The following is a 23,049-nucleotide window of genomic DNA, read 5'->3' on the forward strand; positions in this document are numbered from 1 at the left end:
ACATTCTCACTTGAGCGCTGAGAAAGTGAATACAAAATGCCTGGAATAGTGTGCAACAATTCATAAATATTTGCTTTGTGTATATGATGTATAGACTAGATAATAACTTAATATGCCATGACATAGTGTACTCCACAGATTTACAATAGTCCCTCATGTATTATAAAGTGAGGTGGAAGGATAGCCCTATGGTGCCATTAAAAAGAAAGTGAGACTGAAATACTCTTTTAGGCTGATCCAATATGATCCAATATGTGATTGTCAGAGTTGCAAGCTGTGGCTGATGGATGCTGTATCAAAGCTCTTTTTTATATTTAGAGTATGATATTAAATACCTAATGTTCTCTGTGAGTGGCGAAAGAGCCATTACATGTCAAAACTAAGAAGTGTATATTCCTTTTTATTCATAGGTATAGGTGTATGTGTATATATATATACATATATATATATATATATATATATGTATATGTGTGTATATATATATATATATATATACATACATACACACTTGATGGAGTAGCGTCAGAAAGATATCACTTATAACCGGCCCTTGCTTATAAGGCTGTGTGCCGATCACTAAATAAGTGGTTTTAACAAATTTTCAGTGGCACAAACTCAAGACCTTTTATCCTAATGTTGCATGAAATAGTGTGATTAGGGCATCCAGAAATTGTTATTTGTGATTTCTTTCCCAAAAAACGAAAGTCACACCTCAATGCTGATGGAAAAGAGACAGAAATGCATCTTTTGTTGACTCTGTTCTATGAAGTGTACATACAGCCTAGCGGTTAAGGACGGGCTAGTCCTTATGGAGTCAGGCCAGACTGGCTTGTGTTTGGCTTGGGGCTCATAAGGCCTTTTGCAGTGCACTAAAGCCTTGATTAGCACAAAATACAAAGTTAGAATCACACCAATGAAAGCTTGCATTTAGCCTCGATATAAAATCGGAGCTGAAGATTTAAAAGCAGCCTTCCAAAAAGACAGCTGCCTCTCACTCTCTGTACAGCCTGTTTTATGTGCAAATGTTGTAGTGATCTGACCGCTCTCTATTCTGATCAGCTGTTGTGGCGATCTGAATGCATTCTAATTTGTTAAATTGATGAAGAATCCTCTTCAGTCCCCAGGGCTAGAAGACATTCTGACTGGTGAGTAGGCTGCAGTATTAAGATGAGCAAAGTTGCCAAGTAACACCACAAAAGCTAGAGCAGCAGTGAGTGTTTTGCACAATTAGTATGCATTGGAGATAACTCCATGGCAACTGGTAGCTATGTTTCCTTCTCTACCCGCTTTTCTATCACTTCCCTCCCATAATAAGTTTAATATATCAAATGAAATTTAATTCCTACTTTTGTAAGCCTTTTTCTGTTGTTGCTTGTGCTTCTCCAATTAAACTTTTATACTTCAATGAAACATGAAAGTGGACTGTAAAAAGAACAATGTTTGTAGGCAGTACTGAAACTAAGATAAATGGGAGCTGGGGCAGGTAAGTACAATTCCTTAATTAATTTATGGTAAATATATTGTTTGAATTTAGTAATTGGTGAGGGTTATGCTTGGCAGCATTTGGATGTCCACAAGTAGCACCTTATGGATAACGGCAAGAAACAAGATAATCTTCACCAACACTTTGTCAAAGTTATTTGAGAGAGACTTATAACTGTTCAATGATGGGAAAGCGGCTCAGATTTCAACTCAAGAGGTTAGTTAGAAACTGCTTCAAATATTTGTTTGAACTCTACTCTATAAGGTCTTCATTTCTTTTGTTTAAAAAATGGAAATTGCAAGGGAAGTTTCTGGCTATGACATTGCATTATTGGCCAAAATAGATGTCGGCAGAAATCGCGGCATAATTTACTAAATCAAAGTCATCAATTGCTGATGTGTCAGCTGTTGAGGGGTAATGTCTTAAAGGACTGGAATGCATCAGTAGTCGTTGATATCCATCATTGTGCACAGTTCTGCAGCAGTTTTCACGGATCTGTAGAGAATTCATTTTTTGTAGGTGTGGCAAATTTTCTTTCATTTGCACTAGTGCAGACTCATAACAGGAACGCTAGAAATTTGATACTTAGATGGTGTTCATCGTAGGAATCAGAAAAAAAGTCAACCTTCTGAATTAGCTATGAGGAAAGGGTTCATTTACTAATTTAATTTAAAGTTTTTACAGCTCCAAAGGCTCGATTATTGTAGCACTGTACTATGAAGTGTTGAACGTAAAAGGAGCAAAATCAATAAGAATAAATGGACAAAAGAGAGATGTGTGAAAGTGTGAGGGGGGACATTTTGGGACAAAAAACTTTAGGTGAGAAATTTAACAGTACTGCTTACTCATAAATTCATAGAGCAAACAGAGCGATAGTTAGGGTAGCATTGCTTTAACAGAGGATTTTTAGGAAGCCCCTGGATGAAAATATTCCTATAGCCACATATAGAGAAATGATGCTATAAACAAACGAAAGCCAGTACGGTTGTAACAACAGATCTTTTTGAAAATATAAATTATACTGCATCTCGGAATGGCTGTCCAAAACAAGAGTGTTATTTAACTTACGCTGTCCTTTTATAAAATTTAGTTTTTATCATTTTAATATGTTTTAATATATTTAATTAAAATTTAAGTAAAATAAAAGATATATATTTAAAAGCGGTCAATACATTTAATTAATTTTAAGTAAAATATTTATATTTAACAAAAAGTGAATTAATATGGGATCGCATCCTCAGCACAGTATTTAGTCTTACCCATGATTACATTTATTTTAGCTGCTCTGAGCAGGTTGCATTGATCATTCAGGTAAACGTGAACACTAATTCCATCAACACAATAGTGGTTGCTAGTGAACTTTCAAATATGAAAATGTAGTAAGAATACCAAGTCCAAATTTCAACACTGCAAAGTAACCAAGCACCTCATTCAACCAAGAAGGGTGTGGAATTGGCAGTCTGTTGTCTTTTCAAAATGTATAGCTGCATTGTTCATCTTACAAGATCATTGCAGTAAAATTAGGTAAAAATCTGTTTATTTTTACCAGCAATTCTGAAGACGGGCTGATGAAAGATTACACTACTTGATGGTTTTCGAGAAAGCCCGACCATGGGCTTTTCCTCATATATATTAATTAAGAAGGTGTATATTTTTCAGTTAGTAGTGATAATATGGGTATCCAATTTGACTTTAATTTTCTAGAACAGTTTAGAGCACCTCCCTTCACCTTTTTCCTTACATTTACCCACTCTGCTCTTTTAAGGTAGATTCTCTCATTGAGTACATTGAAAATCTACTTTCAAGAGGCAAGTTAAGAATTTAGATGTACATGTTTCACAATCTCAATCCTCAAGCAAGAAAGCTAGTCCTCATTTATTTTTTTTACTCAAAATCTTCTTATTGAAATTTTTAAGCCAAGAAGGCTTGATGCGAGTGAGTCACTGCAGACATTTCAGCATAAATGAAGGTCAAGTATTATGGATTAGTAAGGTAATTTGCATAACATAGTGTTCATCAAAAGCATCATTAACCAACATTAGCATAACATGGTACGTGATCATCCACAGCACAACAGTTCGCCATATGGAGGAACAAAATAATCATGTTAAGTGACCAAGGGATTCAACCAGAACACTGAGAAGGAGTTACAGGTCAGTGCTAGTAGTATGCATGGAGGCTACTAAGTCTGTGGTGCAACAATACGTATCATAGATGTTCTTTACACCAGTGAAGAGATATGTCAAGCAGGGACATGGAATCCCAGTGGGGGTAGGTTAGTCAAAGAGCTGGAGCTACCTGAGCCTTGGTGGTTTAAAACAAGTAAATTTTATATGTGTGAGGTATTGTATCGGGGTCGCCTCACAGATCGGAATTTAGGCTCTGTTCTAGTGAGGTTGTGACAAAGCTATTCCATTGCCATTACCTGCGACAGGCGACAAAATCCACTGGGCAGTGAAATGGGGAGCTGACTTGTTCCACGCCATGGCCACAAGATGCCTGGTGGCGTGGACCATGTAACTAATAAGTGTCCATTCCGCATGAGTGATCGCTTTGAAGGTCAGTGGCTGAATCCAAGGATTACTGTGATGTAGGAGGCTTGAAGAGGGTACCCCATTGTGGCTTTTGCGTGGCTTAAAACCTCTTTCCAAAAAGTGGCTATGAGCGCGCAGGACCACCAGATATTACAGAAAACTCCTTGTTCTTGTTTGCATTGCCAGCAAGGGGAGAACGTGCCAGGGTAGATAGTGGCGAGGCGGGTTATGATGTAGCACCATTGTACATGAGCTTATATGCTGTTTCCCTAAGGGAGATTCTGCAATATGTTTTGGGTATGTAATTCCACAGTGTTTCCCATTGTTTAGGCGAGATGCCCTCTGTAGTATTGGATTGCCAGTTCGTTTTATTAGAGTGTGTGCGAGGGGGTGTAGAGTGCTGAAGTGTGTGGTATGTGTTGGAAGTGAGCCATCGTAAGCTCTTACTAGCTTCTTAAAGGGAGTTTAGGGCTTTGTGACCTCAAGATAGACTGAGTGAATCAGTACCAAATGCTACAGCTAAAGATATTGTAGCCTAGCTGTCTTGAGAAGGCCATATTCCTCCCTGAGGGCATTGGAGATTCTAGGTCGCATCCCGTTCCAAATGAAAGCACAGATATTGTGTAGTAGCCGTAAAATGTCATCCTGCAGGATTGGGTAGGGTCTGGAATAGGTAGAGGGCTTGCAGGAGCATATTAATTTTGACAACATTATTCCACCCTACACATGAGATGTGGAGGGGTTTCCATCTCCAGAGGTCCTCCAGGATGGAGCGACATAGAGGGGGCCAATTTGCATGCCCTTCGGTAGTTAGTGTGGATGTTAGCTTAAAGCCCAGTTATTTAATGGATCTGAGGACTATTGGAATGGTGCCAATCTATCGAGAGAGCCGGACGATCATGACTAGGGATAGATAGGTTAAGCAAACTCTATTTTGACAAATTAATCTTGAAGCCTGATACCACTTCAAAGGCAGTCAGACTAGCCAAAACAGCCAGTAGAGCGTTAGCAGGTCGTCAAAGAGTAAGTAAAAGGTCATCTGCAAACAGATTCATCTAATGTACCTGTCCTCCAAAGGGGATTCCCTCTATCTCGACTGTGTGGCGGGTGGTGATAGCTAGTGGTACGACCACTGAGGAAAATAGAAGGAGCGATAGTGGGCAACCCTGCTGTGTACCCCTACGAATGGTTATGGTGGTCCCTGTGTTGTCCGTTGATGCAGAGCCTGGTCATTGGGGTAACATATGATGCAATGATTTGGGTGATCATGTCCAGTCCTATCCCCACTTTGCTTAGTACGGTTTGGAGAAAGGGCATGCTCACCTTCTCAAAGGCCTTCTCTGTGTGAAGCGATAGAAGGCAAGCCAGGTTGTGATAGCGGTGCAACTTCTTGATGAGATGTGCTATATAGCGTACATTGTCCACTCCCTGTCTATTACAGATAAAGCCAACTTGATCAGGGTAGATAAAGCCCGGGAGGTATTGTTCGAGTCTAGTTGCCAGGATCTTGGTAAAGATTTTGGTGTCAATATTCAGGAGGGCTATGGGGCGTTAGGACGAGCACAGCGTGGGGTCCTTGCCGGGTTTGGGTATGAGTGAAACCTCTGCTGCTGCTGTGGAGGGTGTGAGGCCCATGTGTTGTGTGAAGGAGTTAAACAGACGCACCAAGGTCAATCAGTAAAAGCTAACTTGGAGCCCATCTGGGCCTGGCGTGTTACTGAGAGGAAAGGCTTTAACTTTGTTGCAGAGTTCTTCAAGCGTGATCACGGCATCAAGGCTTTTCCCATGCTGAGGGTGAAGTGGTTCCCAGTCTCATGCAGCAAGATAGTCCTCTGTCAAGACAGGTGATGTCTCTTTCGCATTATAAAGGTAGTAATCATGGAATGTCTGTTGTTTATCATGTTTGTTGATCGCTCATCCCCCAGTTCTAATCTGGAGCTTTGAAATATGTGCCTTGGCGTAAGCGTGTTGGAGTCTGTTGGCTAGTACTGTGCCCACCTTGTTGCCTCCCTCATAATATTGCTGTTGAAGTGCTAGGCGGGAGTGTTCAGACCTATTTGTCCTGTGAGCCCGGAGTTTGGCTCTTATGATGGCAAGATTTTGTTTATGGAGACAAGAGGGTGCTATTTTATCTTGCTGCTCCAGAGCCCTATTCTCAGTTGTCAAGTTGGATTCTACCAGTTGGGTCTCCTTCCCTCTGCGATGGCCACAGAGGAAATAACCCACCAGTTGGTAGCTTTGAACCAATCCCATATTGTGTGTAACTGTATATCCAGCAGTGAGTTGAGATTGAAAGTATTCGGTGATCCCCTTAAGTTTCTCCTCCAGATCAACTGGGTCCCAGAGGAGTCGTGGGGTAGGTGTGATGTATTATACACGCAAACACTGCACGCGATCCCGGCATTCGAGATGGAATGACGAGGACGCGTGAGGACGGTTGGATGGTGGACCGATCGATGGCTGAGGCGACAGAGATTAAACTTATGATTGTACCCATATACTTGTAGTGGGACATTATTACCTCATTACATTTGGCGACGAAGGTGGGAAATTCAGAGTGTAGATAGGTAGTGTTCCAAGTTGGTGCTCAGGTTAAGTGTGGAGAGCATCCAAGTGAGGTGGTGAGAGTGGATGGTGTGGATTTACTAATGCGTTTCGATTCTTGTTCACAACTGACGATAATTTCAAAAACAAGTTTTGACAGGTTAATTTTGGAATCTAGGAAATTAAAGAAGATGGATGTATCTCCTGGGGGTTATGGTGGACAGCCTATAAAAATGCTAGGGTACTTTGAAGGGCATATTGAGTTCAAAAGTAGACACCTGTTGGGAAAAGTGTATGTGTCCAATCAAGGTGATAATCTTTTGAGTTGGACGCACCAAAAGCTGTTAGGCATCATTTTGAATCCAAACGCACAACCTCAAGTTCAAATTCAGAGTGTAGATGGTGTGGACAGTGAGTTAGTAAATGAATTTCCTGAAGTATTTTCAGACAATTTGGGATGTCTAAAAGGTTATAAACATAAAATTAGGTTAAAGGAAGGTGCTATACCCATGGTAGCGAAAATGAGAAGAATACCGTTGGCTTTACAGGAACCGGTGAAAACTGAACTTAAAAGATTAGAATTAATGGGCATAATTGAGGAAGTAGAGGCAACCGAATGGTTGGCTCCCATAGTTGTGGCAAAGAAAGGGGATGGTGATATCAGGCTTTGTGTGGATCTGAGGGCTCTAAATAGAGAGGTGGTGGTAGATAAATTCCCACTTCCAAACATTGAAGAGATAGTATCTATGGTTGGTGGAGCAAAGTACTTTTCCACCCTAGATCTTAAGTCAGCATATCATCAGGTAGAGTTGGAAGAGATGTCACAAGAATTGACTGCATTCATAACACCTTTTGGTGCATTTAAATTTAAAAGAATGCCATTTGGGCTTGTCTCTGCGGCCTCTGTGTTTCAACGCATTATGTGTAAAATTCTGAAAGAGGTCAAAGGGGTGAAATGTTACCAAGATGATGTGTTAATTTACGCTGACACGGCGGTAGAACATTGGGAACGAGTGAAGTTGGTTTTGGAATGTTTAAGTCATGCTGGTCTTACTTTGAAGAGAAAGAAATGTCGTTTTGCTTTGACAGAGGTGGAGTACCTGGGACATTTGATTACAGGATGTGGAGTAAAACCTAAACCAGATTTGGTTTTGACCATAAAGCGGTTAGCCTCTCCTCGAACCAAAGAAGAAGTGAATTCGTTTTTAGGAATGGTAGAATACTATGGGCGGTACATTAGGAACTTGTCAGAAAAAACTGTTAACATGCGAGATTTACTGAAGAAAGGAAGAGAGTTCAAGTGGAATTCCCTGTGTGAAGATGAGTTTGGGAAAATTAAAGAAGAATTAGAATATGCTCCCTGCTTACAAGCTTTTAAACCGGGTAGATCAACTGCCATTGTCACTGATGCTAGTGCAAAAGGTTTGGGTGCGGTTCTGATGCAAGAAGAGGGAGGTATGAGAAGAATGATTGCTTGTGCATCCAAATCTTTGAGCGGAACAGAGAGGAATTACTCTGTGATTGAAAGAGAATCCCTGGCCATATATTGGGCATTGAATAAATTTAGACATTTTGTGTGGGGCACAGAGTTTGTGGTTTTGTCTGATCACAAACCTTTAGTAGAAGTGTTTGGTTGTAAGGGTCTTAATTGCATTTCTGCAAGAATTAGAAGATGGATTATCGGGCTCCAGGATTTTAAATTTAAAGTAGAGTATTTACCAGGTGCATTGAATGTTAGTGCGGATTGTCTTTCAAGATTAGTGGAAGAAGACAGGAAGGATGAAGAACAAAAAGATATAACTTTGCAGGAGGAATTAGTGTGTGAAGTATGTTGTGATGTGTCTGAAGTTACATGTGGAATAATAACTGAACAAGAGTGGAAAGAGGCGTTGAAAGAAGATGTTGAGTTGAGTGGAGTGTGTGAGACTTTAGAGACTGGTAAATTTGTGGTTCTAGGGAAAGTTTGGAGGTTGGTGAAAGATGAATTGGCGGTGGATAAAGGGATATTGTTGAGAGGAACAAGATTGATTCCTCCAAAAACATTAAGAGAGAGGATAATGAATCAAGCCCATGAAGGTCATCTTGGGATGGTTAAGACAAAAGAAAATTTACGAGCAAATTTTTGGTGGCCTGGTATGGATGTACAAGTGGAGCGTGTAGTTAGAGAATGTATACAATGTGCACGGAGTGACAAAATTTTAAAAACTCGTAATGCACCTATGCATTGTAGAAGTTTACCATGCAAACCCTGGGATGAGGTAGCAATAGATATTGTGGGTCCGTTACCAGGAGAACATTCAATGCCATATCTAATTGTGTTAATAGATTTGTATTCAAGGTGGGTGGAAGTCAAAAATGTGCATGAAATTTCATCTTCTAGTGTGATGATTTTCTTAGAAGACATTTTTAGGAAAGAGGGATTTCCAAAATCATTATTGTCAGATAATGGTCCACAATTTTGTTCAACGGTTTTTGAAAAATTTATGAGTAATTGTGGCATATCACATAAGAAAACAGCGGTTTATCATCCAGAAAGCAACGGTGCAGTTGAAAGATTTAACAAGTACATAAAGGAAAGCATTCAACTTGCAAAAGTGAATGCTCTGAGTTGGCGTGCAGAACTTTTGAAAAGGATTACAGCCTATCGGTTCTCTCCACATTCAACTACTGGCAGATCCCCTTTTGAACTGTTTAGGAAAAGGATACCTAATACCAAGTTGTCTCCTGGATGGATGGAGTGGATAAAAAATGGATATAATTTGGTGAACACGGAGTGGAGAGATAGAGAAGAAAGGCTCATAGAGAAAAGGAAACAAGAATTTGATACAAGGAAGAGGGTGTGTAAAAATAATATTGTTGTGGGTGATGTGGTGAAGGTGAAGGCACCAGTTGGATGTCTTGAGGGGTCAAAGTTCACTAGACCTCTTCATGTGATTAAACTTTTCAAGAATGCTGTAAAAACTTCAGATGGCAAGATATGGAACATGAACAGAGTGGTTCGGTTGAAAGGGATGGTGGAAACGGGTATTAGTACTGAAAGGTCCAGAGGAGTTAGAGACAGTGTTGGGTCAAGAACAAAAAATAAGGGACGACATGATACTGATGAATTGAACGCAATGAGGAGAAGTGGTAGAAGGAAGATAAGTCCCGGACATCTCAAAGACTATGTTCTCATTTAAAAAAAAAAAGAAAATTGACGTTTATAGGGATGTGTGATAGCTTGTATTAAAATTATTTAGCGGGGTTGATATGATGTTTAGTTGATATGTTTGGTGTATACATAGTTTTGGTTATACATTTATTTGTTGTCATGGTTATGTGGGAACATCATTTCTGTATTAATTTGTTCATTGTATAAAAGGGAGATGTGTGATGTATTATACACGCAAACACTGCACGCGATCCCGGCATTCGAGATGGAATGACGAGGACGCGTGAGGACGGTTGGAAGGTGGACCGATCGATGGCTGAGGCGACAGAGATTAAACTTATGATTGTACCCATATACTTGTAGTGGGACATTATTACCTCATTACAGTAGGAACCAGCACAGAGGGTCCTTTGAACGAGTGCGTGTGTTGGAGTCAACGTGGGCATGAGCATAATTAGAGATATCAGCAATCTCCACCATTTCAGGGTTTCAAATGAGGGAATGTGTGATGAGGACATAGTCAATGCGGGAGTACAAAGCATGTACCTGAGAATAAAATTAATAGTCCAATGTGTCAGGCTGTTTATAGCGCCCGGCGTCCAGCAGCCCCAGGTCCTTCATGCCTGTCTTTAACTGGGCTGACATGGCCCCAGTACCGTGGAAAGTGGTTGCGCTTCTGTCTATCCACGGGTCTCTTACCAGGTTCAAATTACCGCACACTATAATGTCGCCCTCTATCCCTGATGATTTTTCCCTCAGGATGTACCAGAGATAGGAGTCCTGTGCGGGTTGGGGGGCATATATGTTAAGGAGTGTGAGCTGCTGTTTGTCACATTCAATGTGGGCGTAGACAGAATTAGAGATATCAGAGATCTCTTCCACATCAAGGTTTTGAAGAAGGGAATGTGTGATGAGGACATAGTCAATGTGGGAGTACAATGCATGTACATGAGAATAGAATGAATAGTCTGGTGTGTCAAGATGTTTATAGCGCCAGGCGTCCAGCAGCCCCAGGTCCGCTATGTTCTTCTTTAACTGGGCTGACATGACCCTAGCACCTTGGAGAATGGTTGCGCTGCTCTCTATCCCCAGGCCCCGTACCAGATTGAAATCACCGCACATTATAATGTAGCCCTCTACCCCTGATAATTGTTCCCTCATGATGCACCGAAGATAGGGGTCCTGTGCGGAGTTGGGGGTGTATATATTAAGGAGTGTGAGCTGCTGTCTGTCACAGCACATGCGCTAGGTCACGTTGTGGCCCTCTCTGTCCCTCACCACTTTTGTGATAGCTGAGCTAAAGCCTGATTTACATGAAATGCCCACTCCCAGCGTTTTCGTGTCAGTGTATTTCCAGTGGCATAAAGGGTATTTCGGGTGTGCCATTTTGAATCCATCAGCCCCAGAAGGTGAGTTTCCTGTAGGAATGCGACATCAGGATAGTGCTGCATTATGTATCCCCAGAAGTGCTTGCAATTATTTGGGGAGTTAAGGCTATGGACTTTGAGGGAGAGTAGCTGAGCACCCATCACCTTGTCCAGAGGTTAGTGGTGTGAGCAGCTGCAGAATGGTATAGTCCCCACCATGGGGAGAGGGGATATTTTGTAAGAGGGCATGTTCAGGTGCCTGCCCCCTCCTACCTGTTCTGTCCCCCAAGAGGAATAGGATGGTATGTGTTCCTCACCCAGTGCTGGAGAAACACCCAGAGGCACCCATACACTGATGCTGTAGCAATTGCTGGCAGTGTTTGACCTGTGGAAAAAAACATAAGTGGAACAAACTAAAAATAACGGACCAACAGAGTCCAACAATTTTATCAGCTTGCCGCAGAGACCGGCAACAGTGTGCCCACGTCCTGGGAGTTGGTAGTGCATAGCGTGTTAGGCTCATCTTCAAGCAGGGTCCAAGTTAAAATGTGAGAGGTTGAGGGAGTGTGCTACCCCAGCAGCCCAGCCCCTTCAAAAGCCATGATGGCTGATGAAGGCTCATCACCCGCCGCAGGGGATGAGTGGAAGCAAATGTTGAACCGTCCCTGTTTTCGAGGGATCCAGATGTAGAGGGTGCCGGTGATGTGTCTTTCCCCATGTTTGGAAGATGCTGAATGATATCTTGTTTTGTTTCTTGGGATGGGGTTTCGACTTGACATTTGCCGGGTGGTGAGATTTTACTGTAGTCCAGGCTGGTTTCACCTCCTCCCTGAGGTGGGGGAAAGGTTGGAGAGGGATCCTCATCTTTGGAATTGGTGGCCAGTCCCAGCAACTGTGAATTGTTGGCCAGTCCCAGCAGCTGTTTTGCTTCTGTCAGGAAGCGCAGAGAGCACCTTTTGCCCTCCCAGGTAAAGAGGAGAACGAAAAGGTGCCCCCATTGGTAAAGTACTTCCATTTCCCGTAGTTTGTCTGTGACTGGCTTGAAGTCCCGCAGGCGGTGCAGTGTAACAGGAGAGTGGTCTTGGTACAGATGAATAGTGTGTCCCCGAAACACCAGGTTAGCTTTATTCCTAGAAGCTCTGAAGATACCCTCTTTTTCGTGAAGAAATGAACCCATATTTGGATGTCAGGGATGGAGTCTGACCCTCCAGGGGCGGAGGGCAATCAGTGTGCCCTATCAAGGACCAGTGGTGGGGGGGGGTCACCATCATCTCCCCGGATCGATTGGAGAAGCTCTGCCATAAAGTTAATTATGTTGCTGCCTTCAGCCCTCCCCCCCCCCCCACCTCCCTCACAGGCATTCCCCTGATACGTATGTAGTTCTGGCAGCTTCTATTCTCTAGGTCCTCATGGTTAGTTTGTAGCTCCAAATGGTGTTCTTCCAGAGTCATTACTCGCCTCCACAGTGTCTCTTGGTCCTCGAACCTGGCATCCACAGTACACTCTAGATCATCTAGTTGCTCTCCTATTCTTGATGTCTTTAATGTAGGCCTTGGGATCTGTTTTAATTAAACCAATTTCAGAGTGAACCTGCGAGATTAGGCACTGACGGTCGGTTTTCCGCTAGTGGCACCTGAAGGGTATTCGTCTTGTCAGGTTCTGCAAGGAGGAGCTTGCTCCAGAGAGAGGTTACCAGCATATTTTTACAGAATTTAGAGTGCAGCATAGTGTCCAAGAGACTTTTGCCAGACACAGGGAAGATTGAGTTTGTCCAGTATTTCTCCTCCGCTCCTCCCTCTGATAGGATGTACCCCAGTAGCTTGGTACAGTGACAGACCCTTCAACAAAGCCTAGTTAGCGCAGGGGTCTGAGATCAAGAGAGAGGGGTAGACTTTGGCAGAGGGCTATATGTCATAGGCTGGAGGCAGGCTGAGGTGCCAAGGCAAGTGTTGATAGGGTGATGTGGCAGGGGTGGCAATACCACATTTTGAGGGGTTTGGGAGTTTGCCATGCCATGCCATAGAAGCTGACTCACCAGGGCTCACAGTTCGTGCTAGGAGGTCCTCCAAACAAGCATGATGCACCAAAGTTTTACCCTAAAGCAGCCGGGTACTTTTCAAGCGACTAACTCTAATCAGTGAGAGCTGTCCTGCTGCCTAAGTGCAAGTTAGTCCCATTCAGGGTGTATGACACCAAAGGGGGGAAGCAGGTCACAGTGTTCCGCAGTTGCAGGGGGGGCCCTGTGGAATGTGGCACCGTATGCGCTATGTGAGCAAAGCCATTCACGGGCAGTGCAGAGGGGCTCGTTATCTGTTTACATGCCTGGCCACCACTCTGTTCATGAGTCACACTTCATCATGTTGGGACCTTTGCCCATTCAGGGTGCCAGGTCAGGAAGGGCAGTGCACACCCTCTCGCAATGTCAGGCTGCCCAGAGATTTGCTGCACCCTTTTTGGGAGTCTCTCTACACCCTGCTTATCCCCAGGGCACCAGTCCAGCATCCCACTTTTGGCTGTCGTCCCTGCCAGGGGCTCACAGTAGAGCTGGAGTGGGGCTGCACGGTCACTACATCCCTTCACCTCTCCGCTGCCCCAGCAGTGCTGCAGTCGTCTCGGGCCAGACAGAAGGGCACAGTGAGTAAGGAGCCTCAGCAGGTCAGGGCCTGTTCCTCTGTTGTCATTGTGGTGTGTGGGCATTTACTCTGTTTGTTCAGCCGCAGCGCTTCTCACTGCACCATAGGCCCCTCCAGCATAAGCAGTATCAATTAGGGCCTCTGGGTTGCAAGAGCCGCATGCAGGATGTCCGATCAAGGGCGACCGGGCTTCCCAGACTGGCAGGAACTGCAGCTCAGAGTGTGCTTTGTGTCTGGCCACCAGTGGGACCCTAAATCCACTCTTTTGGCTGTGCTGCAACCTGCAACACGGCCTGGGCTCTTCAAAATAGCAACAATGGATGTGCTAGGCCATGAGTTGCAGCAGCTTATTAAAGGCCAGGGCAGCCACGATGATGAGACTAAATTAACCCCCTTTTTGCTAGCAGGGGGGTGAGCAAGTGTTTCTCTGTAGTTTTCATGTATGGCCCAATGCCCTGGTGCTGTTGTTGGCGGCAGCTTTTTAAAGGCCGGGGCAGCCACGATGATGAGACTAAATTAACCCCCTTTTTGCTAGCAGGGGGGTGAGCAAGTGTTTCTCTGTAGTTTTCATGTATGGCCCAATGCCCTGGTGCTGTTGATGGCTCTGGGATCACCGCAAGGGACTGCAGAGCGGGGAGATTATGTCTCATGCCATTCCCAGCTGGGCCACACACCCTTAGTCCCTATTATAAACATATTAACAGATCTATGTCACACTAGCCAGGTAGGCCCAATGACCAGAATGCAGTGTGTCGTGTTTGTGTGCATACAGTATGCACTTCTTCTCCATGTCAGACAATGTGCTTTTCTTTATGTGGGTACTTTAGTAGTAGTACCTCACCCTTCAATCAATCAAGGATTTCTAGAGCCCACTAATCACCCAGGAGGGTATCCAGGCGCTGAGATCCAGGCTACTCGGGGGGCTTCAGTAAACAATCCAGGTCATGAGTCCTCTTCTGAACTCCTGAAGGGGAGGTGAAGTTTGGAGGTGGATGGAGAGGCTGTTCCAGGATTTTGCAGTGAAGTAGGAGAAGGAGTGTCCTCCACTGTAGCTACGGCAGATGCATGGCGTGTGAACGAGGGAAAGCGATGCAGAGAACAAGAGTCTGGAAGGTTGGTGGAAGCTTAGGCAGTGGTTGATGTATGCTGGTCCTTGGTTTGCAGGGTTTTGTAGCCGTGAGTCAGAATCTTGGATTGGCATCTCTTGTGGATGGGGAGCCACTGGAGTTTCTACAGGTGAGGGGTGATGTAGGTTCATCTGGCAAGGTCAAGGATAGGTCTGGCCTCTGAGTTCTGGAAGGTCTGCAGTCTCTTCAGTAGGTGTGGAGATTCCTGCGTAGAGTGTTGCCATAGTTCAAGCAGCTGGTGATGACAGCTTGAGGTATAGTGCATCTGGTGGAGACTGGGAGCCATTTGAAGATCTTTTCGAGAATGTGCAGACAGAGGAAGCAAGCAGAGGAGACTGCATTGATCTGGCTCGTCATGGTGAGTTGCTGTGCAAGATGATGCCGAGGTTCCGGGTTTGGTCTGTTGTCGTTCGAGAGGGACCCAGATTGGCAGGCCACCAGAAGTCCTTCCACAGGGAAGTGGAATTCCCAAAAATCTTTTCTGTATTGAGTTTGAGGCAGTTGTCTTGCATTCAGTTGGTGACACTGGTCATGCAGAGGTGAAGGTTGGCCTTTTTGGTGGAGGGGTCTTCGGATAGAGAGAGGATGAGCTGGGTGTCATCTGCTTAAGAGATAATGCTCAGTCCGTTGTTTCTGATGATGTTGACCGGAGGGGGGGGTCATGTAGATATTGAACAGGGTGGGGCTAGGGTATGAACCTTGAGGGATGCCGCAGATGATGTTCTTGCACTTCGAGGTGATTATGGGAAGATGGACTCTGTGTTCTTCTGGTGGGGAAGGATGCAATCTTTTTGAGGTCATCTTCATGGATGCCGATTTGATAAAGTCCCTTGATCAGGGTGTGGTGGGACACAATGAAGAAAGCCACAAAGAGGTCGAGGAGGATCAGAGCAGCTGATTCGCCCCAGTCTACGAGGGTTTTGATGTTGTCTGTGGCAGCGATCAGGGTGGTTTTGGTGATGTAGTTTGAGCAGAATCTGGATTGGGATGTGCCTAGAAGATAGTTGTTCTTGAGGTATACCTTGAGTTGGTGGTTGATGGCCTTTTGAGGACTTTAGTAGAAAAGAGAAACAGAGAGATTGGATGGTAGTTTTTGAGCTTTTTGGGGTTGGCAGATGGTTTCTCAATGAGGGACTTGATTTTGACATGTTTCCTATCATCTGGTTAGGTGACTAAGGTGATGGATGTGTTGAAGATGTCTGTGAGCTTGTTGCTGATGGTGTTGTTCTGGAGGTCGACTATGTGGTGTGGGCAGGGCTGTGTGAGAGCTCCTTAGTGGACCGAGTACATGATGTTGGTGGTGCTCTGCGCGGTGAGCTTGTTCCAAACTGACATCCTGGGGTCGGGTGGTGCCTATTGTCAGAGCTGTCGGAGATCCAGGTGGTAAAAATGTTGACAGCATGGTGAAAGTTTGTTGAGATGTTGCAGTAGGGGGTGTTGAGGGCGTCAGTTCTCAGATATTCTGTTAAAGCTGTTGTGTGTGGCGCTGGAAGGTCTGTTAGCAGTGCTGGGGGCTGCTCTGTAGGTGAAGTGGACTCAAGCGTGGTTCGTCCAGGTGAGCTCGGTGGTGTGGCTGTGTTTGACTCTGTTGCTGGCGGTGAAGATAGGTTCCAACGTGCTTCCTGCAATGTGGGCAGGGGGTGAGAGGTGTCAGTGACACTCTGAGTGAGGCAGATGTTGTTTTTGCTTTTGAGAAGGTTGGCTGTGTTGTCATAATTGGGGTTGTCGAGGTGAAAATTGAGGTCACGAGGAAGATGTAGTGTTCAGTGTTCGACTTGGGGAGGTGGTGAATTTTGGGATTGAGTCTGAGAAGCTGGGGCGTGGTCCTGGAGGTCTGTAGATGAGGGTGCCTCTGTTAGTGGTTTTGCCATCTATTTTGGGTTGGAAGTTGAAGTGTTCCATGATCAGGGGGGTGTTATCCGAGGCAGCGGTGCAGTGAATGGATTCTTTGCAAATGATGACAATACCCCCTCCTTGATTGTTATTGCTGTCTCCATGTACTATCTTGTAACGGTTGGGCGTGGCTGCTGCGATGTTGGGTGTGAATGCAGAGTTGAGCGAAAGTCTCAGTGAGGAAGACAACGTTGGGGAAGAGGGAGATGATGATGCCTCAGATCTAGGTGATGTGTTTGCAGAGTGATCAGGCATTGAGCAGGAGGTAGTGGAATTGTTTAGGAGCAGTCGTGGTTGATGTGGCGAGGGTGTTGGCGTGTGCAGGTGTTCCCGAGTTGCAGGAGAAGCAGCAGTGGGGACATGCAAATTGACCTGCTCTTGAGTGAGGGGATGTGCGGCAGCAGTTCAGGTTGCGGCGTCTGGACTCCAAGGACATGAGGTTGGCGCCGAAGTAGCTGTTGGTGACAGAGAAACCAGAGTTCCTCGTACTGGGTACGGTCCAGGCACAGATGGGCACAGACGGGCTTGCCTTTGGTGCGTCTGGTGCAGCCGTGCTGCAGCCTCCATTAAGTATGTCCTGGGAGGAGGGAGAGGTGCTGGGAGGCGGGAAGGCAAATCAGGCTATGAAATCAGCAGGAAAAGAAGTGGCAGTGGGGTGGCAGGCAAGTGAAAAAGGAAGAGCCACAGGCAAAAGGCAAATGAACAAGAGTCCAAATAAAGGCAAAAAAGGCAAAATAAGGCAAAGGAGGTGAGGAACAGGGAGATAGAGGAAAAGAGCTCAAAGAGAGAAAAGCGTCAAAGAGAGAGAAAAGAGACAAAAGTGGCAATGAGAGATGGGAACGGCAAAGAGCTAATGGCATACAGGAGTAGGCTGCAGGAGCAGTAACGGAAGGGGAGATGGCACGAGGATCTGTTTGAGGATTCTTGGTTTAATAATACAGGACCCTTGGTTTAATAATAAAGTTATCTTTTTATGCTTTATAGCTTCATGTAATGTCAGAACTGGGTGAAGCAAAATGGAATTTTAATGGTGCAGACGATGTAATGTCAGAACTGGCGGAAAACAAAATGGAATTTTTATGGTTCTGATATTTCACATGTGTTTTCTTAGGAACACCTCTTGTCTCCTACAATGTCAAGAATCCACTTTCTAAACATTTTGCATACATTTTGTTTCCATATCCAGGATCAACCACTGTTTGAAGTAATACAAGAAGCAATGCAACGGCACATGCAGGGAATACAGTTTCGCGAAAGGAATGCGGGACCGCAGATTGATCGTAACATGAGGGACGAAGGTAATGGTGTAGGGTGCCTTGATTACTGATTGTGTGCATTAGAGCAAATTTTCAAAGCTTCATAATTCCATCTCCCGTTTATTTTTAATATTTGGATCAACAGTTGTGCGTATCTGTTTCTTTAACTTATATTGTTATTTTTTCTGTCCATATTTTTGTTAATTCATTTTATTTTCTGTTGTAACCACTCCTTGCCCTTGCCCCTTAGAAGCTGATAGAAAGCTTTGGAGTAGTGAACAGAGGGGGCAGGTTATCAATCCTATGCTGCCATCAGTGGTCTAAGTGGTAATAATGTCACATAAACCCGGCTTTCTGGCAAATTGGAATCCATGTGGATGACAAGTGAGATTCGTTTTCATGACTATAAAAGCCATCATCGGCAAAACTAAAAGAACCTGCCTGACAAATCGACTCTGTGAATTCTTTTTCTTTTTTTTAAATTCCTTCAAACTCCCTTTTTTGAGTTTTATGAAGCATACATTAATTCATTGACAGTATTGTAGTTGGTGTAGACCCCAGACACCTATCAATATCGCCAGTACAGTGTATAGTTTCAACAAGATATTGGTCTCTCAAATCTGACGAACAAGATAGCACCGTCAATTCAGTAATAGAAATCAAAAAACGTAATTACCCAATTTAAATCCCCCTAACCCCAAATAACCAATAATCGACTGACACAAGTGTATTTGCTTATGTAGCTAGTGATGTGGGAGTAACCTAGGTCACCAGCAATGGGATGATCAAGAAGGCAGGAGTCTGTGCTACTGGAGGACTTCAGTTCCCCCCTGCGTCTAGGTATTAAAGAAGTGAAGCACTCTAATACATGTGGGTACATAAAAGGGGGAAGGCCGGTGGAGAGAAGCCACACTAATGGGCCTCAAGTGTACTCCAACATTTTGTAAGCCTTTAAAAGTACTTGTGCCATCAACACCATGGTTATGGCTTGCCAGAGCCTTTCATGCCACTGGGACATAAAGGGAACGTCTGGCTTCTTCCAGGATGCAGCCAGAGCTGTCTTGTCTGTTCCTCAAGACAATCACATGATTGAACGGTCTCCTGGAGTTTGATGTTTGAGGTTCTTGTCAGATAGCCCCCTGAAGGGTAAATTCAGGGGCATCAGGAAGTGGATGCCCCAGCATATCCTTCATCTGGGCCAATATTTCACCAAGAAGGGTTGAATGACAGGGCAGTGTTTGAAATCTCCAAGAATCTCACAACCCTTCCAACACAATTCAGATGTCAGTTAGATCTTTTTAAGTTTGGTAGGATAAAGATACGAATCAAAAAGGACTTTATAGTGTGTCTCCCTCATTCTCATTGAGTGACTGAATTTGGAGATGTCTCTCCATTTCTTACGCCATTGCTTCTCTGTGAACTCCTCTCCAAGAGTCAGCTCCCAGAAGGCCATATGACAAGGTCTGGTTAAACGAGTGGTGGAGCTCAGTAGAGAATATAGAAAGGATATACAACCATGCTGTCTACCCCCCTTCTTGTAAATGTTTCTTTTGGGGAGAGCTCTCTGGTGGCTGCTAGCCGCATTTCCGGGTGGAGTACCCAATGCTTTAACAGAGTATGGTGATATCGCTCAATGTCTGTGCAAAGTCCGTAGACAGTTTTCAGAAGTGAGAATGTCCCACCCGTGGAATAGATCAGATATAGTAAGACAGCCCCCTTCTCGCCAGAGATCAGAAGGCCCAAGCTGTAATGCAGGTGGGAAAGCAGAGTTAAAGTGGATAGGGATGTAGGATGAAGGAAATGTCACTCACCCAGCTGATCAATTCACCTCATCCCACACCTTACGAGTGGTACTTCAGAATTGGGTAGGACCAAGCCGCCATTGTTTCTTGTTTGCGTCAGTAATTTATAGGGAAGCCTAGTCCTATGATCTGGCATATAAATCAAATGATCAAGGAGGAGAGTGTAGAGGAAAAGTCTTTTTTCTCTTGATGTGGAGTCCCTGGAAGAGGTATAATAGCCTTTGCAAGACAGTTACCTTTATTGCTTTAAAGCTTCCAAGCCATGCTAAATATATATTTTTTGTTGTTGTTGTTGTTGTTGTAATTTGACTGGCCTCCGGGTTCCAATATTATCTGTGACACCCATGGAAACAGGGTTTTGCATTGGTGTCGGAATCTACTGAGGCACTCGTAAATGAGGTCATAGTATATGCTAAGTGATATTGGATACAACATGACTGGCAATGACAGACTGCTAAAGCGGACTTTAGACGACATATAAAACCATGTGCAACTTTCATATTTTGTTTTGGGCTAGTAATAAATCAAAGGGACTTTGTGTAGCATTTGAGGGTTGTTTATTGGATTGTTTCAGTTTTTTTAATTTACAATTTTCCTTCACTTTTATGTTGCCTAACGCTATGGAGTTTTGACTTTTAACACTATCAAATTAGACCGGTATACTCATATAACATTTTAACATACTTACTCACATGTTAAAATATTCGTAAAAGTATCTACATTTAATTGTTTCTAGTTTTGTTTCTTCCTAGGTTTTAATGTTACAGCTGGTGTGAAACCTGAAACTGGCTTTGTCTTCGGAGGGAATCGTTTGAACTGTGGCACATGGATGGATAAAATGGGAGAAAGCGAGAGAGCACGCAACAGGGGAATCCCAGCTACTCCGAGGTATCACTTTCAACATTATATAGATATATATATATATAATTGTTCGATGTCATGTGTAGCTGCAGATACACATGCTATGCACAGGTCCTGCCATCTAGTATTGGGCTTGGAGTGTTACATGTTTTTCTTCGAAGAAGTGTTTTCGAGTCACGGGATCGAGTGACTCCTCCTCTTTAGCTCCATTGTGCATGGGCATTGACTCCATCTTAGATTGTTTTCTTTCCGCCATCGGTTTCTGATGTGTTTCTTTTCGCTCCGGTAGTTCGAGTCGGAAAAGTACTACAAACTCTCTAAATTCATCGGTATTGTTTTCGATCGCGTACCATCTATCATCGACACTTTGGTACCGGCGGATACAGCTCTCTACTTGCCCTTCGGGACACCCGCGCCCAACTCAGGCCTGGTCGGCCCGACCAAAGCCTCGTCGAAGCCTCATGGACCAGACCCCGTTTTGATTCTGCCCTCGGTGCCACGCCAAGTTCCCGTATACAGACCAACATCTAGTCTGTAACCTGTGTCTATCTCCAGACCACCGAAAGGATACTTGCGAGGTGTGCAGATCCTTCCGCTTGAAGAAGACTCTACGAGACCGAAGAGCGCGAAGGTTGGAAATGGCGTTGAGAAGCACTGAACGCCTCGACGCAGAAGAGGAGTTGGTGATGCACACCGCATTCTCCGTTCGGGGGTCCGACTCCGAGCACGAGTCCGACAACGACAGACCAATCACAGCGGCCCAGCACGTGAGTACGCCTGCCCCTGCCACTACTAGATCTCAGAACTCTCAATCTTTACATCCTATCAGAACACTTTCACATGGTAACACTACAGGATGTAGTCCCACTGTTACAACAACAAGATTTTATGGCAACACTGGATCTCAAAGATGCGTATTTTCACATACCCATCCATGCAGCGCATAGAAAATATCTTAGGTGTGTAATACAAGGAAAACATTACCAGTTGAAGGTGTTACCTTTCGGGGTAACAACAGCTCCCAGAGTATTTACAAAATGCCTTGCCGTAGTCGCAGCCTACATAAGAAGGCAACATATCCATGCCTTTCCATATCTCGACGACTGGCTAATAAAATCCAACAGTCAAACACAGTGTCAACACCATACACGTTATGTAATACAGACCCTACACACACTAGGGTTCTCGATAAACTACCAAAAATCTCACTTACAACCAGCGCAGATTCAACAGTATTTAGGAGCCACATTAATTACCCAAACAGCACTTGCAAGCCCAAGTCCACAAAGGGTACAATCATTCCACAATATGTTACCACAAATCCAGCCAAACCAACAGTACACAGTCAAATTTGTCATGAAGCTGTTGGGCATGATGGCATCATGCATCACCATTGTCCCCAATGCAAGACTAAACATGCAGCCCTTACAACAGTGCCTTGCAAAACAGTGGTCACAGGCACTAGTGTTGATAGGCCGCCAAACAGACATCTCGCTTCAGTGGTGGAATTCCACAAATTTAAACAAAGGGTGGCCATTTCAAGACCCTGTGCCTCAAGCCACACTTACAACAGATGCATCAATGATTGGATGGGGAGCACATCTCAACAATCACAACATTCAGGGACAATGGGACCACAAACACCAACAACTTTGCATAAAGCACTTAGAATTTCTAGCTGTATTCCTAGCACTCAAAGCCTTTCAACCTCTTCTTGTTCACAAACACATTCTCATCAAAACAGACAATATGACTACAATGTACTACTTAAACAAACAGGGAACCCACTCATCACAACTTTGTATTCTAGCACCAAAAAATTGGCATTGGGCAATTCACAACAACATTCACCCTGTAGCACAGTACATTCCAGGGATTCACAATCAATTAGCAGATGTTCTCAGCCGGGATCTTCAGCAAACACACGAGTGGGAAATTCACCCCCAGGTACTTCACAAGTACTTTCGCCAATGGGGAACACCAGACATAGATCTATTCGCCACCAGCCAGAACGCAAAATGCCAAAGCTTTGCATCCAGGTTCCCACACCCTCTATCCAAGGGCAATGCTCTATGGATCAATTGGTCAGGGATATTTGCTTACGCTTTTCCCCCTCTCCCGCTCATTCCATTTCTGGTCAACAAACTGCGTCAAAACAAACTCAAACTTATAGCGCCAACGTGGGCACGTCAACCATGGTACACAACATTGTTAGACCTATCACTAGTACCACACATCAAGCTACCAAACAGGCCGGATCTGTTGACACAAAACAAACAACTGATCAGGCACCCAAACGCAGCAATACTCAATCTAGCAACCTGGTTCCTGAAGTCCTAGAGTTTGGATATCTACATCTTCCACCAGAATGTATAAAAGTAATTAAACAAGCAAGAAA

The 23,049-nt window shown here is 44.2% G+C and overlaps 1 protein-coding gene across 3 annotated transcripts in view; it reads left to right on the top strand.

Moving 5' to 3' along the window:
- Positions 1-23,049, top strand: part of AGL (amylo-alpha-1, 6-glucosidase, 4-alpha-glucanotransferase) — a 419,432-nt gene that overhangs the window by 319,381 nt on the left and 77,002 nt on the right. For all 3 annotated transcript variants that reach the window (XM_069232148.1, XM_069232150.1, XM_069232149.1), the window contains exons 27-28: positions 17,919-18,030; positions 20,543-20,678. In XM_069232148.1, coding sequence (XP_069088249.1) covers positions 17,919-18,030; positions 20,543-20,678 — 248 coding nt within the window. The remainder of the gene's footprint in view (positions 1-17,918; positions 18,031-20,542; positions 20,679-23,049) is intronic.

The sequence above is a fragment of the Pleurodeles waltl genome, chromosome 4_2 (genome assembly GCF_031143425.1).
Source record: "Pleurodeles waltl isolate 20211129_DDA chromosome 4_2, aPleWal1.hap1.20221129, whole genome shotgun sequence".
Lineage (NCBI taxonomy): Eukaryota > Metazoa > Chordata > Amphibia > Caudata > Salamandridae > Pleurodeles > Pleurodeles waltl.